A 22819-nucleotide genomic window follows, 5' to 3' on the forward strand; every position below is an offset into this window, starting at 1 on the left:
ATGTGTTTTATTCTACTGACTTACCAATGTAGAACACAAAATGTTACAGCTTGTTGTTACAGCTTGCCTACGTCTGACTCTGAGTGACTGCACTGCAGTAATGAGGTAGCACCCTGAATCGATGTGGAGGTGTACAAACCTGCCTGTAGATCTGTGTAGGACTGAGTGAGAATTAGGTGCTTCATGCTCCCTAAGCTCTGATCTGGAGCATAGAAACCCCCACTGAGACTTGCCTTCAAATCCCAGCATGCACCGGCTTCAGGGCAGGCTTCCCGCTAAGCCACAGAGCCCAGAAATAAGCCGCAGCCTGTGCATCCCACAAAATCTCGCAGAAGCAGAGAGAACACGAAGGCTCCAGGGATACTCGCTGCCTCTGGAGACAGCACGCCAGCCGGTGTGCACAAACACATTGGCTTATTATGAACTACTTTGTTTTATGCTTCTGCATACAGTTGTACATTCAATTTGTCTTATTCCAGGCCTCAGCCATTTAGACTTGAGGCTTGCACATATGTTACTGGAGGATGAGTTGGAGCTAGAGCAGTAGGGAATTCAAGCTACTGTGCAAATTACACGTCTCCTCATTTATTCAGAGATACAGGACCAATCCACTTGGCACATTAAAGCGTTCAGATTTACATAAGCATTCACTCAGCAGCAAAAACACTTGAACATCTATGTAAGAGGTATGTAGAGGTAGTAGTTTTGACTTGGCTGAGCCTTCACAGCAGAGGCAGGAGTTAAAGAGCAACAACATTTTTGCCGACAGACATTTCATTTTTTGCTATCTGCCCATCTGGCCAGAGTACTTCCACTGTGCTGGGTATGAAAAAAAAGGAGAGAGTGATGACCCATTTTAGAGCAATAAAGTATCTTCCTCCTGGTTGGGAGCCTTGAATTATTTGAACTGAATTACAGAAAAGTGGAGGAAATCTGCCAAAAAAAGGTGTAAAGAAATGTGTTTGAAAGTTATTTTTTTATTTTTTGTAAGTGTTTTCCTCCTGGGAAAACACTTACATCCAAATATTTCACATTATATCTGGTGCTGTTAATCATTAGGGAACAAAATTATAATCATTTACATATAAAGTTTTCAGAAGGTAACGTAGTGCTTGGGTGGTACAGTGGTCTATTACTATAGTCCACCACCGCTGAAATCTGGGTTCAAATCTGAGTGGTGCTATCAGCTGGCCAGGTGTCTACACAGACATGATTGGCAATGTGTGAGGGAGGAATGGGCAAAACCCTGTGCCCTGCCTTGCACCCAGTGTTTTCTGGTAAAACCAAGCCCTCTTCAACCATAACCTAAATAAAATGGTTGACAAAAATTAAAAGGAAAAGAAAATATAGTATAGGACAGGGCAGGAGATAAGAAGGCAAGACAAACCAGGCAAAATCAAGTGAACCCTTGGGCAACCTTACAGTACCTTACAAGGTAAGGTAGGATGAGACAATAATACACAGATAAAGACAAGTCAAAATATGGCATCACAATGCCAAGACAGTTCAAGATAAGGTTAAAAAAGACCAGACAATACATCATATCGAATCTCTGCCATCTGGCTGGGCTGGGCAGCTACATGAACAACGTTTGGCTGTTGTTCATTCAGGGTGAGGAGCCGGATGGGGACCTCATAACTGATGCAATTACGATGTCTGCTGGCTGATTCATGGCATCTGCACAGAGTGGAGAAATAATGTGATCATGATACACACAAGGCTGATGGCATGTGAACTCGACTCGTGCAGGTGAAAAGATGCAGTCGGCTACTGCACACGTGTCAGAGGGCCGTGTGTCAGTTCGCTCTCCTCAGTCAAGGGGGGTTAGCACCAGTAGAGAGGAAGCATAATGCAATTGGGTAAAAAAATTGAACGTGCTAAAAATTGGGGAAAAAAGGGAGAAAATGCATAAAAAAAGACCAGACAGGGAAGGACAAAGTCAAGACGTGAGTCCAGTCCTGTATTCATGTATGTTTTATAATAATTTGTTTTTAATTCAAACAAAACTGGAGTTTATATTCATTTGTACACATTCTAATAATTTAATTAGAACAGGTTGGAAAAGTATTCCATGTGGCTCTATTAAAGTGCTGAAAAAATAACAAGCCTACAAGGTTGTCATTCAGAGAATTCAAAAGATAAATTAAACTTCTAATAAAACAGATGAATTTGCTATTTATTACATTGTTTGAAAAATATTTGTTTTATTTGTGGTGCTAAACCTTAAATTGGTACTTTACAATGATGTCTTGTAGTCACATGACAGCCCACTGTAACATTCTAAATAATTTGGAAGAGATTGATAGCGTTATCTAATTCTTTCTCCAGATGGTCTGCTGGACTGCATGGATCCAGACTGCTGTGTGCAATCTTCATGTCAGGTCACTTCTCTGTGTGTGGGATCACCTGATCCACTGGACATCATTCAGGAGACTCAGGTTTCCTCTGGTCCAAGCAACCTGCACTCCTTTTACCAGCGGGTGCGCTTCCTGGTGGGCCGTGATAGCACACATGTGGTTCCTGGGCCGAACCCCTTCGAGGCCAGGTGAGTGGAGTGATGCTTTTGAAGGGATCTCACAGCAAATCAAGGGTCGAGGGTCAACAATATCTGATTTTGAGGTGAATGAATGGCTTCACATTGCATTTTGTTTAACGTCACTAAATTGGCACTTGCTGTCACCATTTTCCACACAAAACTGAATGCAATATATATTTATTGCCCATTTTCTAATTTCTAATAATTTTTAATTGAATGGTGGTACATTGCTGGGTTTTATTTTTCAGTATAAAGATTTTTCTAACATAAGACTTCATCTGCTCGGGTTACCTACTTATCTAAAAAAAAAATACGTTGCCTCTAACGTATGGGGTTAGATGTGACAAGAGGAGGCGGACACACATGCAGAGATGTTCTGACAAAACATATTTAATAATAACAAAGGACACACAACAGGGGCACACAAGACAAGACCAACACACAACCTATGCTAAACGCTGACGCTAATCTAAACATACACGAAAAGCTAATTTTAAACTAAATGCTATGCTAACCACTGACACTAAACAAATTAAACTAACCTAAACAATCCTAAACTCTAAACTAAGCTAACAAAGAACATGAACTCAGACTAACAAGACATGAGCAACACTAAACAAGACTAAGCATGATTAGACAACAGCATGGACTAGACAAAGGCATAAAGTAGGATGCAAATCAACATGATTAAGGCAAATCAACATGATTAAGGCAAACCAAAAGAGTCTCCACCATCCAAACCACAGCTGCTTATATGCTCTTAGCATTAGCCCTAAACTAGTTGCAGCTGAGGCTAATTAGCAGTGGACCAATAAAAGTGAGGGCAAAACCAACACTCCTCTAACATGTGCATGTACACGGAGACTGCATTCGTGACATTGCCTGAGAAGAAACTACAAAAAAAAATTAATGTTCTTTTAATAAATAATTATGTCTTAATGTCTTTGTTTAATTTATTTTGTAGTTAAAATTTTTTTTTACAGTTGTAGTTTATTAATTGACTCTGTAGGTTATTTATAATAAAAATTGTGTAGTTATGAATGTAAAAAATCCCCCAACACTAAAATAACAGCACAGAACAAAATACCTTGTTTTTTTATTTTTATTGAATTGACAAGTACTCTTAATTTTTTTTGTAATATACATAAATCTTTTAAAATCTGACCCAAGTGTATAATGTTCAACGCTGAAGAAAAAAATCATTTTATTTGTTGAATTAAATCCACCATTTACCTTCAGTGATACACTGATTCTGTATTCAACTGATGATTTAAAGCAAATGTCATGGCTTCTTGTATTTTGTGAAGATTTTAGTGTAAATGTATTTTGTTATTTTTAGAGTATTCGGTTGATCAGCAGAGGAATTGCAAATGAGATCACACAAGCCCATCAGAATCTAACACGAGCTTCACATATTTTGTAGTTTTGGCACGTGAGAACGCCTTTTGAGTGCTGCTCCCACAGGCAATCGTGGCACGAGATCCCAACCACAGTTTCATACTGAAGAAAGAAAGTCGCAATCACTGTGTCCCGCGTGGCTCTCGGTCTCACTGCCTTTGTCTTGTTATCTTTTTATTCCCAAATCTGCTGAGATTTTTTCGGCAGTGTTTTTGCATCTGTCATGCTTGCAAATCTCTGTACTCGCTCTCATCTTGCTTTTCCTAAGCTCATTTAAGACCAACACAGTAGGCAGAAGCACAAACAAGAAATGGAACTTTTTTTAAAGGCTTATGAACCATCCCTATCTCAATACTCCTACGTCTTTTTTATTATATATTTTTTTTATCAAATACAGAAGAAATGTCAAGGCCGGAAATGTGGATATAAAAAGTGTGTGGAGGATGTCTCTAATGGTCTACCCTGGTAAAGCACTGATGTTTTGATTCTTTTCTTCTTAAGGCTTAGACTAATGCCAAAGAGGTCTTGGATTCATATTTTTAGGCTTTATATTTCCATCCTGAAGTGGATGTAAGGTTTTGCGAAGCTTTGAATTACTGCCAGCATCTCTCGTGATGCCCGATGCCGTAATTCGCCATAGAAAGCTGCAACTTTGTAGTGAGTGTTTGCTACACTGGGCAGAATCTCAAAGCTGAGTGGATTCTTTGTAAATCGGCACCTCGTGCTCGTCCAATCTCCCTCGTTTCTGATCCGTGCCATCCCTAATGGCACTTTGATAACTTCAAAGCGGAAGCTACTAGTCTCATTTCCTAGAGCCTATTCAAATTCCTCGGCCGTTAGCTGCTAAGCCCTTTAGCCCTGCAAGCTGTGTCTAAAACTTTACCCAGATGTCACATCCTCTGTCCACTGATTGTACCACGTCTGGTGCAGATAGCCTCCTTGGTTATGAACCCAAAAAGCAGAAAAGAAGCACCATTTGCTCATGGAATGTTCCTCAAATTACCACTGACATTTCCAGAGGTGACATTTCCCTCGTAATCTTGTTGTAAAGGAAGTCCTACCAATACCAGTTTTATCTAAAAAGACAACAGATATGACTGACACACCCCCGCTCACCTAAAAATATCAGCATCCATATATTATTCAATACAGTTCATTCCACTAATAGATCTTAGAAGGCCTGGTAAAAGCTTTCAAGCCCAGATAGAACATGGGAAGTGCCAGTGGGAAACGTTCCCCTGGTTGTCACCTGATCAGGTCCTTTTTATTGATCTCCTGCCCCTTTGTCCATGTCAGTGTCCTTTTCCTGATGCATCCCACTACATCTGTGATGCTGAACACAAAAACCACTATGCTTTTACTAGGACATGCGATACACCAGGTCATCATTCTAGAACATTCGGTTGTACAGTCATCAGCACAAAACATTTTTATTTAGGTCTTCTGTTTCCTGTACTTCATATGTATGCACACAAACATACTTGTGCTAAGTGGTACAACAGAAAAGCTTATTCTTGGCATTATGCCACAAATCATCCTATGGCTAGGAACTGGGAGCTGCTTATATGAGTATGATCTTTGTGTGGAAGAGAAGGCGTTTCTCAAGATGCGAGCCACCTCCTCCAAGGTGAAAGTAGAAAAGTATCTATACCTTTACAGAAAAATAATCTACAATAATTATATGAACCTTAACTGACAATTTTGCTTGATACAAGATTGCAGCTGCAGTCAACAAGCTCAACAGCCCATGGTCACGCTTGTCTGATTCTCTTCTTCATGAAGTGCCACCATACATAGTCAATAGAAGACAGATCTGTCCCTGCAGGCAGGTCAGTCAAACACACACGCAAGTCAGTCGTCTTGCCAAAATAATCATCCAATGACAGAAAATGTCACTTAAATTGAATCATTTGTCTCTCCAAATTTCCCCAGTGTATGCCTCTGACCCAGTTGTACCTTCACATGTAAGAAGTCACCCATGTGTTGGGCACTGATGCACCTTATGTCTTGTGCTGGCTTTTGCACCTTGAAACTCACTGATAACAGTCGATGGTCATTGTCCTTGTTAGTACAGGGAACTGGACTTCCCTGTTCCCAAAATCAAGCTAAACTGTGGACTTATATGACAAAATCGCACCGTCCCACTGTCGTATGGTCAAGTCAATATGAGATAAGCTTGAGCTCAACAGTTTTTGAAGAACTCCAGAGCCTATGTTGCTATATTTATCAAAATATCATGATCGTTTTTTGCGTTGAGAAATGTTGGACCTAATTGACAATGACAAAGACTGAACCTTTGGTGGATCCTGTTTTTATACACAATCATGATACCCTCATTGGTTGCCACCACTTTGTCTGAACTTTTTAGGGTGTTGCAGAATAAATTTGTTTATATTTACTAAAATCCACTTGGTCAGCGTAAATTAAAAGCTATTTTTTGTATGTTTAAGTAAAGGTTCTAGAGAATAAACAAATGATTATAATAGGGTTTGATAATCACTGGCTGTAGTGTGAAAACTGGAATTTGATACTGTCTAAATTAAGCAGATCATAGATTTAAAAAAAAAAACTTCCAGTTACTGACACCTAGCCGAGGTTTCTGCTTCACCCAGCCTAGATATTTATTACGGGCATGTGTTCTTGGCACAGAGTGGAAATGGGTGATGAGGGAGATAAAGATGAGTCTTTATTTCATTCCTCTCCATTTAACTGATTTAGAAAGCTGGCACGTGCTGCTGGAAAAGAGAAACTCTGTTGCATGTTAATGCACCTCTAATGGAACCGTGAGCATGCATTATTTGTTCTTTTTCATGCGCTTTGAAGGTAATTGGCTGATCTAACGATGAGGCAGTGCATTAGGGAAGCTGTGATTGTAAATTTTTTTGGATATTTAACATACCATAGGACTTGTAGATGGCTTATAGCTTCATTGTGCTGCATTTTAACATCTGTATATTAGCTGTGTTTGGCTTTGAACGCAAAATATTGAGCACAAATTAGCAGGTAAGTTACAGAGCAAACAGGTTAAAGGGTTCAAGCCCCACAGCCGCTGTTGGACCACTAAGCAATACCTTCAGGTATCAGTTGTTTGGATTGTAATTTTGTCTCAAATGTAAGTTGTCAAATGCGTAAATGCAAATGTAAACATATGATTTGATGGAAAAGTGCCATCCATTGACAGTGCTAAGTTAAACTAAACTCTATAACCACAATAACGCAATAACATTCTGCCAGTGTATGCAAATAGAACCTCCTGGTTTCTATACACACTGTCCATTTTATCAGCTTCACTTACCATATAGAAGCAGTTCTACAATTACTGACTGTAGTTTATCTATTTATCTACATACTTTTTTAACCTGCTTTCACCCTGTTCTTAAATGGTCAGGACCCCCACAGGACCACCACAGAGCAGGTATTATTTAGGTGGTGGATCATTCTCAGCACTGCAGTGACACTGGCATGGTGGTGGTGTGTTAGTGTGTGTTGTGCTGGTATGAGTGGATCGGACACAGCAGCACTGCTGGAGTTCTTAAATACCGTGTCCACTCACTGTCCACTCTATTAGACACTCCTACCTAGTTGGTCCACCTTGTAGATGTAAAGTCAGAGACGATCGCTCATCTATTGCTGCTGTTTGAGCTGGTCATTTTCTAGACCTTCATCAGTGGTCACAGGATGCTGCCCATGGGGCGCTGTTGGCTGGATATTTTTGGTTGGGGGACTATTCTCAGTCCAGCAGTGACAGTGAGGTGTTCAAAAACTCAAGCAGCACTGCTGTGTCTTATTCACTGCACCAGCACAACACACACTAACACACCACCACCATGTCAGTGTCACTGCAGTGCTGAGAATGACCCACCACCCAAATAATACCTTCTCTGTGGTGGTCCTGTAGGGGTCCTGATCATTAAAGAACAGGGTGAAAGTAGGATAAAAGTATGTAGAGAAATATAGTGCTTCTATATGGTAAGTGGAGCTAATAAAATGGACAGGGAGTGTAGAAACAAGGAGGTGGTCATAATGTTATGGCTGATCTGTGGATATTGTACTCTAAAACATGTAGTGAATTTCTGCTTTGAGTTTTGAGCAGTAAATGTTGATCACGCTCCATAACATTTTAAACACAAATATGACAAATGAACAAAAGAAGTTGAAATACTTGTTTAGAAAAAAAATGCCACCTCTAATATCAAGACACATCCAGTGTGCATTTTTCCCCTCTGGAAATAATAAAAGTGTCAGTGCGTCTCCCCATGCATTGTTTCGTTGTGCGTCTACTCTGCTTGAAATGTGTTATTATTTTGCCCATTAGTGCCAATGAAAGTCTGACAGTTCAGTTTTCCTGCCATGCACAGTGGAGAAATTGAAGCGCTAGATATGTTGTGATGTGTCCTTTTGAACCGGTAAACCTACCAATAAATAAACCCTTCAGCTTTCTGAGGGTTTGAAATCTTGCAGAGAGGATTTTTACTTCATATCTTGCTTGCTCTCTCTCTTTGCATTTCTCTTCTGTTTAATGTCAGGATGGAAATCATTTTCAGAGGCAATGTTCAATTAGCTCTACATACATTCTGCCCTGCCCTTGTTCACTTTTCCTGCTCTGTATGATAAAAGTCCAGTAAAACAAACTGCTATCATTAATAACAGACCATGGCTTGACATAATTGCGCCCCCCAGTTGCACCCCTCTTTTTCTTTTTACTCACTTTTGCAGCACTCCCTTTGTAGGAAGAGTGCTTGTTGTGCTTGGTGCACTCGCCTGCCCTAACATTGTTACATTGTTTATGATGAGGTAAAGTGAAACCAAGGACCACTGTAGGAGGAATGCAACCTAAATTAGCACAGAGCCATGCTCCATGGGACCATAATATTACTGAGTGAATGTTTTTGCCTGCAGTAAGGACACAATGAGGGCAGCCTTTTTAAATCCGTGTTAATTGTTTTTGTCAATGTTTAAGACCTAGTTTACAGATTCAACTCACATATTCATTGTGGATTCATATGCTAATTAGTGGCATTCATTAACTTTTAAAAAGTCTGCTGTAAATATTGTTGCCCTTACCTTATCGGCTTACTGATATGATATGTTGTGTGTTTATATCCTAAATATCTCATGAACTCTCAGTTAAGCTCTGCTTCATGTGACATTGGACTTCAGAACGCTTGTATTGTGCTGCTAAGCCTCTTGGTGTCGGTTTAGGACTATTAGAGGTGTTTGATTGATTTCTTGATATTGATTGGGAAGCCTGGACACAGCCAAGGTGACAAATAACATCTTCAGACTGCAAGATCTTTTCCAACTCGAGCAGGCTGGCAGAAAACAATCAGCTGCCTGACTTTTGTCCTCTAACCAGCATCGGTTTTAATGAGGATGAAAGTGAGGAGAATTCTCTCTGAAGACCCTTTTTTTTCTTCTCATTATTGTTTTTCCCATTTAGCAAGAGAGCCCTCTGTGGTTCCCTCACAGCTGGCGGCTGGGTTTAATTCATTATTTAAATAATTGTAAAGCTTGGTAATGAGTTGTATGTGTGTTTTGTGAGATTTCGTTTTGAATTTGCTTTGCTTTGTGTGCCTCTCTCGCCAGTCATGCCTGTGTCATCCGAGGGCAAGTGGTGACCACTGATGGGACTCCACTGGTTGGAGTGAACATCAGCTTTATCAACAATCCTACATACGGCTACACCATCACCAGGCAGGATGGCAGGTAGGAAGCTCTTTTTATTTATTATTTAATTATTATTATTAATTCATTCTAAACAGGGGGTCACTTATTATAGGTTATCACACCTTTACAATCTCACTTACATCAAGAGGCAATGTACACCGATCAGGCCTAACATTATGACCACCTTCTTAATATTGTGTTGGTCCTTCTTTTTGCTGCATGCCAAAACAACCCTGCAACTGTGATGCACTGTGTGTTCTGTCACCTTTCTATCAGAACCAGCATTGACTTCTTCGGCAATTTGAGCTACAGCAGCTCGTCTGTTGGAACGAACCACACGGGCCAGAGCGAAGGCTGCATCAATGAGCCCTGGCCGCCCATAACCCTGTTGCCGGTTTACCACTGTTCCTTCCTTGGACCACTTTCGATAGATACTGACCACTGTAGACCGGAAACACCCCACAAGAGCTGCAGTTTTAGAGATGCTCTGACCCAGTCATCTAGCCATCACAATTTGGCCCTTATCAAACTCACTTAAATCCTTACACTTGCTTATTTTTCCTGCTTCTAACACATCAACTTTGAGGATAAAATGTTCACTTGCTGCCTAATATATCCCACCCACTAACAGGTGCCGTGATGAAGAGATAATCAGTGTTATTCACTTCACCTGGTCGGTGTAGAGTAGCTCTTCTCCCTACTGACGTGTTTTTGCAAGGTGTTTCTATTTACTGAGCCTTTAAAAATGTAAATGTCAATCCTAGTGCTTCTTATTTTCTACTTAATTCTAGACTGGATCACTTTAGGGATTTGTGTACTGGATGGATAAACGGCTGTAGGCTGAATGGGCAGGTGTTTTTGGCTATAACCAAGATGATTTCAAGCCAAGTTGCTCCACCATCATAGATTTAATAATTGGGCCACACAGGTGCACGGAATTAAATTGTGTTTATTATTGTCAGTGTTATTGCGAACAAAAAAATGTCTTAATTATTTAAAAGGTTTGGCGAGAATAAGCATCCAATGAAATGGAAAAATAAAAGCATCCAGTTTATTTAAACATGCTAACATTCGCACATTAGAAGTCGGAACAGCATGATGTGATTTACCTCGAGCTTAGTACCATGAATCGTATCCCACACCGCATAATGAAACACTGCTTTTGATCACAGCACCCTCTGTGTTCCTACCCCTCCAGTCTCATTCAGCACCACTGTACTCACTGTATTCAGCATTCAGCACCCCCCCCCCCCCCCCCCCATCTGTTTCTTTTTTTCTCTCGTCTTGGATGCACATCACATCAGTCGAGACGTCGTCCTCCTGCTGTCTTTCTAAGGCTCGCTATCTCTCCACACTTCTTTTAACTGATAATTTTCACCACTGCTGTTATTGTTGTCCGTACATCCCACACATTTACTCCGTCCCCTCCACCGCTCTTCCTGCACTTTCAACTTTTCCCCGATTGCTTTGTGACTGTAAACACTCCCTCACGTTCACACTGCGTTTTTTTTTCCTCTCCATCACTCGGTTTGTCTCGTCCGTCGTAAATACTGCCTCTCTCACTATGCTCTGTACTCAACTCCGGCAAAACATGCTCAGCGCAGCGTGAAATCACAAACGCACCTGTTCATCCACTTAGAAATGGGAGAAGGCTGCCTCCACTCGGTTTTATGATGTGTTCTTTATTGTCCAAGCATCTTTACTTTTCCCATTTCCTCTTTCTACATCACTGCAGAGGGACTTTCTCTGACCCAGACTGACCAAGTGAATGGGAATGAATTGGATGAACTTTTGAAGGCTGAATAGGCAGTGGCTCTTGGCTGTAACTTGCTTTTAAAATTCGCTGCTTTTTCATTATGGAATTCAAATCATACCTCCACCTCCAAATAAATGTTACATAAATAAAACTATTGACAGTAGTAGACTAAAATGCAGGTGAACACTGTTACTGTCACACTGTTACCAGCCTATAGGGAGAAGGACAAAATGTGCAATGACCCAAACATAGTTGCTGGGGTGAGCAAAATAACCGAAATTGAGGGTGCTTTGTCAATAATTAAATGTATTTATTTCATTTTATTGTATTATTATTATTATTTTTGACTGCCCCCATATTTAGGGAGTATTTAGCTCAGCAGTTAAAATGCTGGACTACTCATTAGAAGGTTCAAGCCCCACTGCCACTAAGTTGCCACTAAGCAAAGCCCTTAACTCCCAATTGCATGAATTCTCTTTAGTTACAGTTGGATGAACATATATGCTAAATGCCACAGATGTAAAGTTGGCACAGTTTTACCGATCAGCCATAACATTAAAACCACCTCCTTGTTTTTACACTGTCCATGTTGTCAGCTCCACTTACCATATAGAAGCACTTTGTAGTTCTACAATTACTGACTGTAGTCCATCTGTTTCTCTGCATGCTTTGTTAGCCCCCATTCATGCTGTTCTTTAATGGTCAGGACCCTCACAGGACCAACATAGAGCAGGTAATATTTGGGTGGTGGGTCGGTCTCAGCACTGCAGTGACACTGACATGGTGGTGGTGTGTTAGTGTGTGTTGTGCTAGTATTAGTGGATAAAACACAGCAATGCTGATGGAGTTTTTAAACACCTCACTGTCACTGCTGGACTGAGAATTGTCCACCAACCAAAAATATATCTAGCCAACAGCGGCCCGTGGGCAGCATCCTGTGACCACTGATGAAGGTCTAGAAGATGACCAACTCAAACAGCAGCAATAGATGAGCGACCGTCTCTGACTTTACATCTACAAGGTGGACCAACTAGGTAGGAGTGTCTAATAGAGTGGACAGTGAGTGGACTCAGTATTTAAAAACTCCAGCAACGCTGCTGTGTCTGATCCACTCATACCAGCACAACACACACTAACACACCACCACCATGTCAGTGTCACTGCAGTGCTGGGAATGAGCCACCACCTAAATAATACCTGCTCTGTGGTGGGCCTGTGGGGTATGTAGAGAAACAGATGGACTACAGTCAGTAATTGTAGAACTACAAAGTGCTCCTATATGGCAAATGGAGCTGATAAAATAGACAGTGAGTATAGAAACAAGGAGGTGGTTTTAATGTTATGGCTGATCAGTGTATATGAGGTTAAATTCCCTAAATATTCCTTTAATTGACAAATGACAAATCCATTAGATATTTATAGGGGTGGCTAACAAAAAGCAAACTAACACGTATCCTTGACATTTTCTAATTAATACCTGTAGCTTTTGGGATGTTCGGTGGGTCCTCTGATTGCCTCTGATTTGAACTACACGAGTCATTTGTATTCCCTGAAGTCGACATGAAAGCAATCAGTCACCTGTTGCGTCAACGAGCAGTCTGCTGGTGATGTAGCTGGATGGGTCATGCTGATTATTCATGTTAGTTGTCTAATCCAGTAAACCGTTTTGGGTTCACTATGCTTCCCCAATGAAATCCTAACCAGGGAGAGTGATGCTCTGGAAAATTACAGTGCATGTCAGCTCGACCAGGGGTGCTTCTTGTGATTAATAACGGCTCACATCGATCGACACCGCAGCCTGTGGGCGTGCGATTTATGTGGACGTGTCCGGCTGGGCTTTGTGTGTATGAGCGGCTGTGACTGCGCATTGCCACAGGCTTAGAGGCAGCAGGAAAGCACACGTGGTCACTAACACACAGTTACACCCAGCTCAGAGACATGATGCCGGATTTTAGCAAGGGCATGATGGCAAGGGCAGAACAGACCTTTGTTTACAGACTCAGCCAATGAGCAGTACGTATTACAGTCAGTCTACTGGGATGTGCAGGTGAATTAATGTCCAGGCAGTGTAAAGGGGTTGAACATTCACTCTGTAGCTCAGAGGCCTGCAGATTCACGGACACATCGTCCTAGTGAACTCCCCTGGGTGTGTACATCATCTACGGCTTAATGGCTTATTAAGGGGAGCAGTTGTGCAATGCAGGTGTTCAGTGGGGTTGGTGTGTGCGTTTCTGACTGTGTGTGCATGGTATTTTTCTGGTAAATGAAATAAATATTAAGTTTATTTATAAGTAAGTTCACATTATGGTATTTATGGTGTATGGTATTAAATATGGTATAAATACCAGAACACGTTGTCTGTAGTGTCTTTGAATTTTAGCAAATGGTTGTCGTCAGGGGTGCTTCTGCTCGGACATACCGAATTAATAGGGGCCAATTTATCTCTGTTTGCCAATGTGTCATTGGGGAACCACTCTGCATCCTTTATATGAAATAAATGATTTCATACTAAAGTGGGAGTTACCCCACCAGGGTAATTAATGCCAAGTTTTATGTGCTGGTAGCCACGGTGGTAGATCCTGGCTTCGATTCCCAGGTAGAGCGACCCAGTACCTTTCTGTGTAGATTTTGCACGTTCTCCTCGTGCCCATGTGGGTTTCCTCCGGGTGCTCCGGTTTCCTCCCACAATCCAAAAACATGCAGTCAGGTAAATTGCAGATACTAAAATTGCTGTGTGTGTGTGTGTGTGTGTGTGTGTTTGCTCTGTGATGGACTGGCAACCTGTCCAGGGTGGTTCCTAAATTTCGCCCAGTGAATTGTACCCACCATGACCAGACAATAAATGATTTTATGTGCACTTTTTAAACAAATAAAAACAGAAACTTCCTAAATCTATTCAGTTTTGCACCCGTTTGCCAAAACTGCATCTAAAGTTCTTCCTTTGACATATGTGAAGGACATGTATACTTAGTTTCCTTCTGCAGTTCCTAATTTAATGTCACATGGTACGTGGCTAGCCAAACATTACTACCTTTAGCTATTATTACGTTGTCTGCTGCATGGCTGACTTTCTTTAAAAAAAATGTGAATATGTCTTGACTTTTGGATTTTTATTGACTTTTTTGCTGCCATGATTTTATTGGGAATTTATTTTATATTTTCCTGTAGCACTTGCCCAAATAATTTGGATTTTCTGTTGGCTTCAGGCCACTGCCTTGTAATAAATAGATTATATAATAATATATAATAATAATATATTGTACTATATTAATATAAATATGAATTATAATTTATATTAATTATATTACTTATAATATATAAATAATACAATATTACACTTTTTTAAGAAAATATTATACACAGTAGCTATATAGTTCTGGAGGGAAATCCATTATATAGTTTGTTTGTTTATTAGGATTTTAACGTCATGTTTTACACTTTGGTTACATTCATGACAGAAACAGTAGTTACTCATTACACAAGGTTCATCAGTTCACAAGGTTATATCGAACACAGTCATGGACAATTTAGTATCTCCAAGTCACCTCACTTGCATGTCTTTGGACTGTGGGAGGAAACCAGAGCTCCCGGAGGAAACCCACTCAGACACAGGGGGAACATGCAAGCTCCACACAGAAAGGACCGCGAACACCAGACCTGGGGATTGAACCCAGGACCTTCTTGCTGTGCGGCGACAGTGCTACCCACTTAGCCACCGTAGTTTATTTATATATTTATATAGTAAATAATTGGTTAGAACATGCATGTTAGTATAACTGGGTAATTTAACTACATTTTGCAATCAGAACTATTTGTTAGGTGCTCCGGTGGCCTCCCACAGCTAAGACCCGGGTCTGTGTAGACACCCCACTTTGTGTCTATGTTTGCCACAGAGCCCTGCGATGGATTGGCACCCTGTGCAGATAATTTCTGCCTTGTGCCAAGTGTTTTCTGGTGGACAACAACCGAAATAAAGCCGTTGATGGAAAACAATAAAAAAAATAAAATAAAAGAAAATAAAAGAAAGCCTTTAGTCTGGAGCTGTATTGCGTGCTGTTAAAGGAAATTAATCGACATGTTTTAGCCTAACAGAAAATACAATTATCTGTGATCATGGTGTCTGATGCAATGACACTTCAATACTCAGATTAACTAAAATATTTCAGTCTCTTGTGTTCTAAATGAATACAACAGAAATACTACACTGTGACCTGTCTGTGCACTTACACCCCCTGTTTTAGAAAGTCTTTTTCATGTGCAGTAAACACAAACAATACAATAATATTCCACAAATCTTCTGGGTCTTCTGAGCAATGGCACGGATCCTTTCAGTTTTTTCTCTTCTCAGAAGTACTCGTTTTAAGGTATTTATGCTAATGCATTGCTTAATTTTTTAAACGCCAGAATGCAGGTGTTCTGGAGGTTTGTGGCTTTTCAAAACAATCCAAAATCATTATGTACTGTAGCATTGGACAGGACGTGCCAGTTTAATTTTCCATGAAAAATAGCTTTCAGCGCTACCCCTTCAATGAGTTTATTAATTTAGGCTTAAAAAGCTCAATCTTTCAAAGAATGCCAGAAGCTTATTGTTTTTACAGTGTACTGTGCAGCCGGGAGATAAAAAAAAAAAAACCTGCCTGAGCCTGAATAACTGGAGCTGTGTTATGTTCAGCAATAATTAATTCCTAATTAATTATAACCAAATTTAAATCCTGTTAGGGTGGCTAAGATAGAGTTGTGTATATGTGTTGTATATGTGGTGATTAAATAAAAAAAGGCATAGCATAGCTGTTTCAAATTAATTATTGCCTTTGCATGTAACACAATATTTGGTGTGTACTTAGTTTAATTAATGAGCCAAAAATATGGCATCAAAATAAGGCCAAAAGTATTGAGAACCCAAAAAGCAGACTTCTCCCCTTTTCTCCCTTTTAGCGCGTCCAATTGCCCAATTGCGTCATGCTTCCTCTCCACCAATGCCGATCCCTGCTATGATTGAGGAGAACGAAGCTAACCCATGCCCCCTCCGACATGTGGGCAGCATGCCGTATGCATCTTATCACCTACACTTTGACAAGTGCAGTGCAGCTCAGCACTGTGTACGAAGAGACACACCCTGAGAGCACTCTTTTCTCATCTCTGTGCAGGCGGCATCAATCAGCCAGCAGAGGTCGTAACTGCACCAGTCATGGGAGAGAGACCCCATCCGGCTTAGAGCCCGCCCATATCTGAACAACAGGCCAATCGTCGTTCACGTGGCCGCTCAGCCTCAGCCGGCAGGCAGAGCTGAGATTCAATACGATGTATTCGAGATCCCAGCTCTGGTTCCAGCGTGTGTTTTTACCGCTGCGCTACCTGAGCGGCCCTCAGAAAGCAGATTTTGATGTTCAAAAAGCAGATTTTGAGTCCACTTTGTATTTTACATTTATAAATAGTCAGTTTTTCGCTTTTCGCTGCACTTTTTCTCAATCACGCTTCTCTCAGTCTTGCTTTCAGTTTAAAAATGTCTCGCTTCTGCCTTTTTTGTACTCCGCTCATTTACACTTTTCTCAGCCTTTTTATTAGCTCAAAACTTTTCTCGAGTAAGAGTTTTGGCCCCGTTTTTATGGGTGGTTGGGATCTCATCAGTCATTGGCTGTTGGAAATAAGCCCCACCAGAACCCTATTTTGACGGGTGGGCAGGATCTCGTCAGTCATTGGCTTCTGGAGATAAGCCTTGCTCACCGAGTACTTTAAATCTTGAATATCTGACTACAGAGTGTCTATGTTATTCCAAAGCAAAAACTTTATATACATTTTTGGTTTGTTAGCCTTCCTTATTGGTCCCCTTTTTCATGTAGGTCATTTCCATCTCTCTTCCAGAGGCAGAGAGTAGCTAGCAAGCGGCGATTTACAGTTGCCTCTAAAGATTGCACGATCACAAAGTTGTCAAAGCCCTTTCCTTGTAACTTCAGCTTGCCAAATGAAAATTCAGACAACACCCCATCTCCTTCAGAGGAGTTGGAACTATTTCAGGCTGGATTAGGGAGACGTAGGATGTACTTGGTGAGCGGGGCTTATCTCCAGCAGCCAATGACTGACGAGATCCCGGCCACCCGTCAAAATAGGGTTCTGGCGGGGCTTATTTCCAGCAGTCAATGAGTGACGAGATCCCGCCCACCCATAAAAACATGCCAAAACTGTTACTGTAGAAAAATTTTGAGCTAAGAGAAAGGCTGAGAATGCGTAAAAAGCGTGATTGAGAAAAAGTGCAGTGGAAAGCAAAAAACTGATTATTTGTAAATGTACACAGTGTACACAATACACAGTGGACTCAAGATCTGCTTTTGGGTTCTCAAAATCTGCTTATTGGTTCTCAATACTTTTGGCCCTATTTTGACACCATACAAAAACTTACGGCATCTATTGGCTTAATGTTGGAATAAAAATGAGTTTTTAATATTACAGTGTAATCTCACCTTTGATTGAAGTTCTCACATCTGTCTAAAGTTTGGCAGGTGTCGTCATGTGTCCCTGTTGGTTGGCTCATTATATTCAGCTTTCCTCAGTTTTTTAAAAGCATGCCTCTGGGCTGACTAGCAACTTTCAACTATCTGATAAATGAGTGTAAGAGGGTGGTAAAGAATTCACATTCAAAAATAACTTAAGTCACAGGTTTCTAACTGTAAATACAGAATTGCCAGCATTGCAAGTTAACAGCAGTTAACAATTAGTCAATTTTATGATGGCTACAAAAGTGTTGAGTGAGTAAACATCCTTTTACTGTACAGCTTGTCTAATAGAAGTATGCAAGAAATCCAGATTATCAGTGTGTGGTCACATCACTAAACTACTAAACTTTATTTCCAGTTTTGACCTGCTGTCCAGTGGTGGTCTGGCCGTGGCGCTTCGCTTTGAGCGCGCTCCATTCATCATGCAGGAACACACGCTGTGGCTGCCATGGTCCCGTTTCTTCGTCATGGACACTGTGGTCATGCGGCACGAAGTGAACGACATTCCCAGCTGCGATCTGAGCAGCTTCACACGCCCGAGTCCCATAGTGCTACCTGCTCCCCTTACTGCTTTCGCCACAGCCTGTCAGGACAGAGGAATCGTAGTACCAGAAATACAGGTACGTTATAGAAGAAACACATCGGTAGAAAACCATGTCATGAATTGGGAAGCTGTTTTGCTTTTGTTGTGTGTTATTACTTTGGTATAGACTGTATTCTGAAATATAGAGCTGTGAATATAAGCTGACATGTTTATATGAATGCATTTGTAAGCATATTTTTCTTTCAAGTGCGCCATGATTCAACAAAATGTTGGAAAAAAAGAGCCTATCAAATCTGATGTAAAAACACATCAGGGGAAGTGACATTTGACCAAGCAGAATGTAAATCATATGTACTATTTTATTTCAACATAGTAGAAATGATTTGGCTGTCAATGTTTTATGTATAAACAAATGTATTTGCAGTTTATTAATAGTAAAATTAGAAACCTCTAGTTCTCTTTATAGACTGGTTTATACTTTTTCTATACTGGCTAACAAGGACCAACCACCCCCCAAAGGAAAAAAAACTCACATCTATAACATCCTTCACTTGCCTCCATATATAATTTACACTGATCAGCCATAACATTAAAACCACCTCCTTGTTTCTACACTCATTGTCCATTTTATCAGCTCCACGTACTATATACGTAGATATACCATATACCATATCTCTACATACTTTTTAGCCTGTTTTCATGCTGTTCTTTGAAGACCCCCACAGGACCACCACAGAGCAGGTATTATTTGGTGGTGGATCATTCTCAGCACTGCAGTGACAATGACATGGTGGTGGTGTGTTAGTGTGTGTTGTGCTGGTATGAGTGGATCAGACACTGCAGCGCTGCTGGAGTTTTTTTTTTTAATACCGTGTCCACTCACTGTCTACTCTATTAGACACTCCTACCTAGTTGGTCCACCTTGTAGATGAGACGATCGCTCATCTATTGCTGCTGTTTGAGTTGGTCACAGGGCGCTGTTGGCTGGATATTTTTGGTTGGTGGACTATTCTCAGTCCAGCAGTGACAGTGAGGTGTTTAAAAACTCCAGCAGCACTGCTGTGTCTGATTCACTCATACCAGCACAACACATACTAATACACCACCACCATGTCAGTGTCACTGCAGTTCTGCAAATAATACCTACTGTGTAGTGGTCCTGGGAGAGTCCTGACCATTGAAGAACAGCATGAAAGGGGGCTAACAAAGCATGCAGAGAAACAGATGGACTACGGTCAGTAATTGTAGAACTACAAAGGGCTCCTATGTGGTAAGTGGAGCTGATCAAATGGACAGTGAGTGTAGAAACAAGGAGGTGGTTTTAATGTTATGGCTGATCGTGTATATTATATAATTGATTTTAGTCTTTAGCTAAAATATCTGAACTCAATAATTGGAGTGCTGTTCACATATTTTGGCAAATATTGCATGTTGCTGTGTTGCACCCCCTAGTAATGACACTAGTTTATTATGTTTTATTTTTCTACTTTTCATTGTGGATTTAATATTAAGTGCATTTTTTTGCCCGGCTCTGCATGCAGATTATTTCTGCTGAACTTTGAGCAGCCAGTAAACGTTTAACCATTCACTGCTGCCCATAAATGGATTGCATCCCTGCAGTGTCCTATCTTTGTGAATCATATGCTAGCTGTTTACTGAGAAAGGGCCCTATCTACGCCAATATATCTAGACGAAGCAGATTAGAAGAAGCATACATCAAGCTGAAATGGAGAAGTAACTTTTGCTGGTGGCAACACTTTCATCAGGGCTTTGTAATTGGTTGGAGATGCACAGTCCAATTTACCGCACAAGCATTTTGCAGAGCAAGGATAATTGCATTTAGTGGAAAGCAGACGCTTATTGAATTTCTATATCAAGAGTTTGCAGTCACTAGTGAGAAGCAATGTTTTTTCTTAGGAGATAATTATTTTCTGGTGAGGGTGACGGGGTTACGGCACAAATGGTTGTGGCAAAGGGTTTGTCTAGATCATGATTTTTTTGAAGCAGATACATCTGCATGTCTGCAGTGAGTTAACGAGTGATGGTTTGTTGTTTAATAATGCAGTGTGTTTTTCAGCACCTATTCATGCACTTAACTGTAACTACATCTGTTTCTTCTCTTTTAATTATTTTATAACATTTTTATTAATATCAGATCAAGACTGTTACATCACTTCTCTCAGTGGCCTAGGCAAAAAAACACATTTTGGTTGCTTTATGAATCCATAATTGCTTCTTTATGCAAATTCTCACAATAATTCTTTCATATTATTGAAGTATTTGTCCAACTACCATGTCATTTCCACACTAAACATGCAAGTCAGTCTGAAGTGTGTTAACAGCTATTTTAAGTATGCAGCTAAATGCTAAGCTCTGGATAATGCTGGAAAAAAAGGGATTAAAATAACATAACTTAACATTATAACCACCTTCATAATATTGTGTTGGTCCCCCCTTTGCTGCCCCATATGCAACAAACTGCGATGCACTGTGTATTCTGACACCTTTCTATCAGAACCAGCATTAACTACTTCAGCAATTTGAGCCTTGGCCCCCCATGACCCTGTTGCCGGTTTACCACTGTTCCTTCCTTGGACCCCTTTTGATAAATACTGACCACTGCAGACCGGGAACACCCCACAAGAGCTGCAGTTTTGGAGATGCTCTGACCCAGTCGTCTAGCCATCACAATTTGGCCCTCGTCAAACTCGCTCAAATCCTTACGCTTGCCCATTTTTCCTGCTTCTAAAACATCAACTTTGAGGATAAAATGTTCACTTGCTGCCTTTTATATCCCACCCACTAACAGGTGCCGTGATGAAGAGATAATCAGTGTTATTCACTTCACTTGTCAATGGTCCATGTTATGCCTGATCAGTGTATATGTTGATAATTCTGTTTACAGTTCATTTTATTCCAAAAAAAATCATGTTATCATGAAATCATATGATTTCCTAAGTATGCTACAGTCAAACTCTATAAATATTATCAGACTTTTTTATATGATTCAACCACCATTTCTTTCTTACGAAGGTAAACTGTGCTGCAGATTTCTAAGAATAACTGCTGCAATGTCAAGCATTTTAGTAAGCAAAACCCACAATGGCCAGGAGAACCTTGTACAACATACGCATATATATATAAATATACACTGATCAGGCATAACATTGTGACTGCTGACAGGTGAAGTGAATAACACTGATAACACTGGGTAGAATATACTAGGCAGCAAGTAAACATTTTATCCTCATTAGAACCAGGAAAAATGGACAAGCGTGAGGATTTGAGCAAGTTTGACAAGGGCCAAATTGTGATGGCTAGACGACTGGGTCAGAGCATCACCAAAACTGCAGCTCTCGTGGGGTGTTCACGGTCTGCAGTGGTCAGTATCTATCAAAAGTGGTCCATTTTTCCTGCTTCTAACATATCAACTTTGAGGATAAAATGGTCTTTATAAAAGTGGTCTTTATAAAGTCAGTAAAGTCTTATCAAGAAAGGAACAGTGGTAAACCCGGCGACAGGGTCGTGGGCGGCCAAGACTCATTGATGCACGTGGGGAGCGAAGGCAGGCCGATCCAACAGACGAGCTACTGTAGCTCAGATTGCTGAAGAAGTCAATGCTGGTTCTGATAGAAAGGTGTCAGAATACACAGTGCATCTCAGTTTGTTGTACACGGTTACATGTGATGTCATAAAATAACTTACACCAATCAGCAGTATTAACAGTCCACGCTCTGGTTCCCTGTCTTTATTCGGGTTTACAAACAAGCCTGATTTAGATAACACTCTTTTTGTCATTGTGGTGTCTTTTATCTCTGCCCTTTTTTGACTCAGTGGCTGGGTTAATTGCTCTGGTCCTGTCTGAGATGCAAAGTGCTACATGTGGTGACTTAATGAGAGTACTGCCGTGTTTGTCATAAAGATATTCAAGAAAAACTAATAAAACGATGAGGAATCTACCACATTTTGACCACTGGACTCTATGTGATAGAAGAGTATTTCCTATTGAACTACTTAAGGTCTGAAATGTATCAAGAAATGCTAATTTTTTCATTGTTCACCTGTTAATGATTCATGGCAACTTAGAATTATTAAACACAATGTTGAGTTTCAGGTCAGCAGGGCTTTAGTGTTTATTGAACATGACAGTAATGTGGATTAGCTACATGAACATAAATAGCATGACTGAGGTTAGGTCATCAGTCTGAATTCTAAACAATTAAAGTGTTGGTTAAACTAATAATAGCTATAACTAATTAATAACAACACTGTATCTGGAATCTTGAAGCTTTTCTAAAAAGACTCTACCGACTTTTTAGCACGTCCAATTGCCCGATTGCGTCACGCTTCCTCTCCACTAATGTTGACCCATGCTCTGATTTGAGGAGAACGAAGCTAACCCACGCCCCCTCCGACACATGGCCAGC

The 22819-nt window shown here is 40.6% G+C and overlaps 1 protein-coding gene across 1 annotated transcript in view; it reads left to right on the top strand.

Moving 5' to 3' along the window:
- Positions 1 to 22819, top strand: part of tenm4 (teneurin transmembrane protein 4) — a 349240-nt gene that overhangs the window by 245906 nt on the left and 80515 nt on the right. The window contains exons 17-19 of the mRNA XM_063016253.1: positions 2329 to 2545; positions 9521 to 9640; positions 18207 to 18468. Coding sequence (XP_062872323.1) covers positions 2329 to 2545; positions 9521 to 9640; positions 18207 to 18468 — 599 coding nt within the window. The remainder of the gene's footprint in view (positions 1 to 2328; positions 2546 to 9520; positions 9641 to 18206; positions 18469 to 22819) is intronic.

Source organism: Trichomycterus rosablanca, chromosome 20 (genome assembly GCF_030014385.1).
Source record: "Trichomycterus rosablanca isolate fTriRos1 chromosome 20, fTriRos1.hap1, whole genome shotgun sequence".
In the NCBI taxonomy this organism is placed as follows: domain Eukaryota; kingdom Metazoa; phylum Chordata; class Actinopteri; order Siluriformes; family Trichomycteridae; genus Trichomycterus; species Trichomycterus rosablanca.